At 33.3% G+C, this 7,301-nt stretch overlaps 1 protein-coding gene across 1 annotated transcript; it reads right to left on the bottom strand.

Annotated features, from left to right (window-relative positions):
- LOC114173655 (inactive poly [ADP-ribose] polymerase RCD1-like) lies at positions 1-6,361 on the bottom strand. The gene is made up of 8 exons (XM_028058160.1): positions 6,063-6,361; positions 5,634-5,690; positions 2,714-3,993; positions 1,716-1,957; positions 1,322-1,398; positions 698-841; positions 518-613; positions 1-330 (listed from the first exon to the last, which is right to left on the bottom strand). Exons 3-8 carry the CDS (start codon positions 3,844-3,846, stop codon positions 283-285), a joined length of 1,740 nt encoding a protein of 579 aa, XP_027913961.1. The 5' UTR covers positions 3,847-3,993; positions 5,634-5,690; positions 6,063-6,361; the 3' UTR covers positions 1-282.
- Between the last annotated feature and the right edge of the window lie 940 nt (positions 6,362-7,301).

The raw sequence follows: 7,301 nt of genomic DNA, 5'->3' as shown, positions 1-7,301 counted from the left end.
TAGAGAATATCCAATTTTCATTATTTATTGCAATTATAAAAACCTAACAGAAGGTGGAAAATTGACAGGGCATATAATCAACAGACAAATTAAAATAAACTCTAACTTAGTTCCAGTTGCACATGGGTAGCAGGTCCAAATGAGGATGACATGGAAATGAAAAGGAAAGTTTGCCTAGAGAAAAAATATCACAACTCCATTTTTTTCATTTATCCAGAAGTTTACAATATTCAATTCCAAGGCCAAAGATCTCCACCTTCACCTTCCATTAGGAAAAAAGCCTTAGCCTTCCTTCTTGATTGAGTCATCCAATCCCCCATTGGAAGGTATCTGCAAAAAGTCAGTCAAACATTTAAGAGGTACAACCACATAGCAGATGTGAACAACATTAGAAAAAGGAAATAAGAAATATGAAAATATAGCCTAATATACATAACAGCAAGTAACATCTTTAGAATGTATATCACCAATCACAAGATGTCAAAGCCAAATTCATTTCAAAAAAAAAAAACTGTACCTTGTATTGAAGATCATTTATTGTATCTCTCAACAGAGCATCTCCAACTATTAACCTCAGCATCTTCACAAAATCATCCCGGGATATCTGCTTCGACTGAATTAGAATATGATGAAATATTAGTGATATCATTTTACCAATCAAGCTAGAAGGACATCAACTGGAACTTATTTTGCATACCTTGAACTGTTCATAATGTGTTTTGATAAGATTCATGTTCTTGGATGGAACCTGATTTTTTATGGCAGCAAAAAGCGCAGGTAGAGGCATCCAAGGGGATTTCGGGACTTTTGGAGTACTAGCAACCACACTATGAGCTTTTCCCTAAGCAGGTATCCAACATTTCAAAATTATATGGATAATGCTGTACTAATAGGAAATAAAAACAATACATGATTTAAATAAGACAGTTTTCAAAAGCATGATAAAATCTCTAAATGTGGTATGTTTCTCTCCCAAAACCCTAAACTGTGCATTTGTGCTTGCAGCCTAAGAAAGAACAGACCTGAGCACCATAAAGTTTATGCAGGAACTTAATAGTCAAAGCTGCGATCCTTAATCACCACCCTGTACCTTATGTGGCAAAACCTTGTCGAACATGCAATTCTTCTATAAGGAATATCAAATTATGCAAACTACTACTGTTCTTTTAGAATAGATCATCTACATATTTCACCATATCAAGAAAAAACTAAAAACATAACATTGGAATTTTAAGATACAAAAACCAGTTAAAAAACTGTTTAATAACATTTAAAACCTGCAAAAGAATTAGATGCAAAACTAAAATATCAAATAACTTACATTATCTATAGCAGATGACTCCGAGAGGCCATGAGGACCGCGAGAGGCTGTATTAACCTCATGTCCACAAAAATGACCTGTAAAAATGAAACATGAATAAATGATCACAGGAAAAGAATCATATTATACAACAGCTAAGTGGCAGAAACCCCTGCTGTTCCATTTGACCAGAGTGAAGAAATTAATCTGATGAATGTAAGATAGACCTCAAGTTGATATCGACAATCTACAGATGAAACACTATTTCTGAATACTAACATCTCGTAAAAATTTCCATGCAAATGAAAAGAAAGAATCATAGATATCATAGTTAGACAATATTAAAAACTTATTTTTGCCAGGAAAGCTCAGATGAGCAGTTAAAGGAAAACAAACTAAAGGAACAACATATCACCTTCAGCATCAGAAGGGACCTTGAAGCTAACAACAAATTCGGGATAGATGTGGGTGTTCATGTTCATATTCCACACAACATAGTATCGCGGACACTGAATATCATCCACCCCACTATCATATTCACAACTACTGGGTTGAAACTGACCACTGCCTGGACAGAGAATCTCCATGTTCCCCATTATTACACGACAGAGGGCCAAGTGTCGAACCCCATTTTCGTCAACATCACAATAACGTACACTACACAAATGGAAAAACTGAATCATTCTCTAAGCCTTCCAATAGCGTCATATATAATCTAAATACCAAATAGTAACATAATAAATTGGTTAAAAAAGATGATATTAGGACAGAAGTTAAAAGAACTTTGTATGTAACAACACCGAAAAAACAGCGACAGAAAGAACAACAGGAAGGTCATCACTTCACCCTCAATGTAAAAGGTTCATTATAAACTGATTAAAGATTATTCCAGCAGTTAGGAATAAAACTCAATATGACCAATACAGAACAAGTAAAAAACAAAGTTATGAAGACAGTACAAGATAAAGTGATGAAATTTTTACAGAAGGAAATCCTACGGCCAAAAGACTATTCAACTTTTATTAATGCATGGACAATAATGCTTATCTTTATGAAATATATAAATAATTAAGTCATGCACACTACACAGAAAAAACAATGCAGAAGATAACAATAACATAGTAGGCCAAGTATAGGTTAAAACTGGGTGACTGAAAAAAATGCTATCACTTAAGTTTCTAACATATATTCGAATATGCAGAGTCTACGACTCTAATTATAATTTGTAGATAGAGATACATTTTAGTCACCAGTTGAAAATCAAGGATTAACTTGCTCATCAACCTAAAACCTTAATCTTAAAATGAGATGCCCATGCTCTTAGCCAATCAAGTATAATCTCCAGATAAATTTATCATCACTATTAATAATATTAAGATTTTATCATTCAGGGTCCATGATATAAAAACTAACCTGGCATCAGGGCAAGAAGCAGCAGCAAGATGAACACCAATGCCATATGTGCACTTTGGTCCAGATAGTCCACAATGACCAAGTCCATACTCCATCATTGTAGACAGTTCTCTTTTAGAAAAAGCAAGCCAAGCATACCGAATGTTTGCTTCCCCATGAATTTTTTTTGTAATTTCAGCTTGCTTCTGGAAAAGCTCCCATCGAGCTTGCATTGACGCACCTGAGCAGTGGTAAATCTCAACTATGTCTGAATCAGAACTGCCAAAACTACTCATTCCCTTGAGAAACATCTTTTGTACAGAATTCAAATCCAATTTTCCATATATTGATTCAGTATAAGCATCTAAACCTATGTCTTGATTGTGCTGAATAGCTTCACCAACATTTCTGCAGTCCTGTTTGTTAATGCTATCTTCAACTTCTACATCATATTGACAGTAGTTTTGTTTAGTATCAATTTGAATACCCTTAACTAGAGCATTGGACTCCCCACTACACTCACTCAGTCTGGATTGATCCACTCCATTGATTTCAACTTCTAAATGTAGTTTTATTTCATTAGACGCATAAGAGTCGGGACTTTTTCCACTTTCCTGTTTGCTGGTATTGTAAGGTTCTTCGTCAGAGTAAGTATAGATTTCTGGGAAAAAGCAGTGACCTGCATCATCAATCCAAGCTATAGGTTGTTGCAAGCCAGTTTTTAGGTCCACCTTGCGCAGATGTAAAAAATCAAATACAAGATGATACCCATTTAACTCTATCTCCACAGCTACCTTCTTGACTTCAAGATCCTTCTTAACCAAGTCAACAACATCCTTAGGAAGGTCACACCATTCACCATTCCTATAGAACATCAAACGCTCCAGTCTCCCACTCTTTTTATAATTTGAAAAACGCCTAACTAAGGACTGGTCAATATGAGGACCAGCATTTGTCAGCTTGTTTCTACATCCACCAAATCGCATCCGTTTGGCAACCCTGCTCGTTGGTGACACATACGATGGCCAATGGCCTAAAATTGGTTGTGAAGCTCCACTAAAATGTGCAGCATATCTGGTCGCTCGCTTGCGCTTCAGATTAACCCTATCCTTCAGATTAACCCTATCCGATGCCTTTGCGATTTTTGCTTCCATTTCTATCTACTAACCCAATATCTATAAACACGCTTAAATATAAAAGCTCAGGTGCGGCAGTTAAATAGAAACCTAGACCTTGAGCAGTTTCAAAGAAACTGTGGTGCCAATGGTGAAGACCGAGACATCAAGAATATTTGGCAATCCCTGAATGTTTAAAAATTTTGAGAATATTGAACTTATATATAGGATAATGAACACAAAATTAACAAATTGACAAATAAAAAACAAGGGGTTAACTAATAAAAGCATTCCTGGATAACAAAACAAGTAGTCTGAAACACATGCACAGGACAGGAGAGATATTGCAATGTGCTATCTCCAACAAGATTAAATAAAATATAGTACTGAACTTATAAAATACACAAAAAGTAGTCAACACCCAAAACACTGTAACGGACATGCTTGGACATACATCTCCCGTGAGCATTTCAAGAAAAAAAGAAAACAAAACCTTTTTTTAGCCAAAATTAGCTCATTAAATAAAAATATTTTTCCTTCCTATTCCTTGAACCACCTACGAAAAGTTTCCTCAATATAGTCTCAAAATAAATACAATGAACAAAGTAATGCTAATTCGTCTAAGCTGAATTTATCCAATTTTACATAAAAATATTTCTGGACTAGTTTTTAATGTCAATTTCAAATGATATTTAGGAGACCAAAAATTGCAAACCTCAAGAAAATACAAGTTCAAAATATGTATAAAATGTTATAATAAAACTAAAAAGGTTTATTAATACAGAACCCTGAAACTATTTATATTTGGTTTACAACATAAAGATTGGTCAGTTCTCTTGCAAAACATGAATAACCTTGAGGACCAGACCTATTAAAAGGTCAATGCTAGTTAACTAAATCACAAAATTCAATCAGAGCAGTAAGAGGACTAATAATAAACGCCGATGATAAGAATGTTCATCAAACAATAAATAGATAAGGTGGGGAATAAAAAACAATAATATCAATTCCAAGAGGATCCCAATTTTATTATTTTAAATACTCACTAAAACAGTCCAAATAAACTCATAAAAATTCTGTTTTCTATTGCACCGGCACCAACCAACAAATTCATTCCCTGGCTTCAACTGTACCATACCTATTCCTCACAGTAAGGACTGCAAAATAAACACCTAAAAACTAAACTCTTTTGCATAAAACTGCCAGACAGGCTTTAGTTAATTTACAGAGCACTGGATGCAAAGTTATGCAGGAAATACAAGTTTTAAGTATACCCAAATATGGAAGAATCTAATGCAACCTTTGGAGAAAACAAATTTCAACTCTCAAGATATTGTTCTATTCTTCACCATCAGGGCTATACCGAAGAAACCAAACTAGTACTAATGCTTGAAACTAAAGAATAGAGTATAAAAATATTTGTGAGGGAGCTTTTAAAAGGATGTATTTGAGGATAAATTATTACACACTCCGAGATTACGTGATCTGGACAAATCTCCATGTAACACACTAGTAACTCTTTATTCTTAAATTTAGAATTTAGAAAGGATGGTGTGTCAGGCCTTGAAGCAAAATCAAATAACAATTTTTCGTAAGTAAGGCCTCCAAATGCACCTACTGCACCCGACACCAAAGTCATTTAACATAAAAGGCTGTATCCTCGTACGGCTGCTCGTATAAACAGATAATTTTAAACAACAAGAAGTTCACAAATCAAACAAACTTAAACAGATAATTTTAAACAACAAGAAGTTCACAAATCAAACAAACTTAAGAAATACCTCGAAATAGATCAAACACACGAATTTAAATAAATTTATGCATACCCAGCACTGCATTTAGTGATCATACTGTACATGCTTTTCCCCGGCACAGCTCTTCTCCTGATGATCGAATTTAACAGAATAAAAATGAAATTCATAAAAATTTATATAAAAAACTGTATAACAAGGCAAAGTCTAGGTGGTCTACGACGACCAAAGACACAGTACCGAAATCAACAAATTAAAACACCATCTCCTAAAAAACTAACAATATTACTTCTAAAATAAAAATTAGCTTCCAAAAATTACAGATAAACAAAAAAATTGATTCAAACACCATGGACAACCAAACCCAAGCCCGATCTACTAAATCCAAGCCCTAAATCTAAAAGTCAAAGGAACAAAAAAAATTGTTCAAACCCTCACATATATTAAAATTCTGAATCAAAAAGCACATGAAAAAAACAAAATCCAGAGAGCTTCAGAAATTACCTGAGTGCACAAACATGCACAACAACAGAATTACCTATTTAAAACAGACAAATTTTTCACCTCTTTTTTTTTTGTTTTTTTTTTCTTTTACTCTATTTTCAATTCCCTTGGTGCATCGGAGGGATAAGGATACTATTTACACCGTTCTTCGCTTAAAGCGAAAAACCCTAACTGGAAGATCGGCAAATGGTAGGGTTACGTAAATACAACGCCCGTAGAAAAGAACTGGTAATGGAGGCGTCTCCCCTAGATTCTGCAATTTCTCCCTACCCCTTTTCCAAGTAAACCCCCACAAGTTCACACTGAGGATTTCATATGCTCACCTGCTGTTATCTATTCTTTCCTCACCGCCTCCGTTTTATTGGACCGTGTTGTTTGCTGACTCACCATCTGTGTCACCTTTCATTTATTTTTTCTTTTTCCGATTTCTTGTTTCTCAATTCTCTCATCCATATCTTCACGTCTTTCTAGAACTTCTTCTCTCGTATTTTTAATATAAAAAATAAAATAATGTAATTTTTTTAAGAGGTTACATGGACATGTCTCTTAGCTTATGATGAACAGTTTCACCATCTAAATGTACTTTTAATTTTTTTTACGATAAATTACGATCTATAAAACTATGCAATTACGATCTAAATAGTGTAATAAATATCTTAGTAATGATATAGGTTGAAATCTTAAAAATATTACGAAAAAATGCGATAAAACTTAACGAATAGACAAACTTTAATGACAGATAGAAAATTTAGGGCGTATTTTTATGGATAAATTTATTGTAGTAAAAGAATTAAGAGCGATGATTTTGTGTATAAAAGATTGTTTGTTTGTGATGAAAGCAAAAGGCAGTGTCTTAGGATATTAGAGCATATTTTTTATTTTACTATTAGATAAATGTATCAAATTACAACTATATTCTTGTTTCATTCGTTCTAATTTCACTTTACTTGTATTTTATGGTGTGTTTGATTTTCCATTTTGCATACTTTCCATATATGAGATACGAAGAATAATGGAATACAATATAGTTGTATTCGATTCCAGTTTTTCATGCATCCGGTTACAAATGTTTCATTATCCGAATTCAAGTTTCTTGTAATTAAAAATTACTCATTTTTTTAATAAAAAATTAAAATACTTTATTTTTGCGTTCAAATACATTAAAATATTATTTTCAATTAATATTTATCTATAATATTTAAATTTATGTACAAAAAATTGTAAAATTAATTTCAACTT

The sequence above is a fragment of the Vigna unguiculata genome, chromosome 2, assembly GCF_004118075.2.
Source record: "Vigna unguiculata cultivar IT97K-499-35 chromosome 2, ASM411807v1, whole genome shotgun sequence".
In the NCBI taxonomy this organism is placed as follows: Eukaryota; Viridiplantae; Streptophyta; class Magnoliopsida; order Fabales; family Fabaceae; genus Vigna; species Vigna unguiculata.
This window is presented reverse-complemented; position numbering and strand designations above follow the sequence as displayed.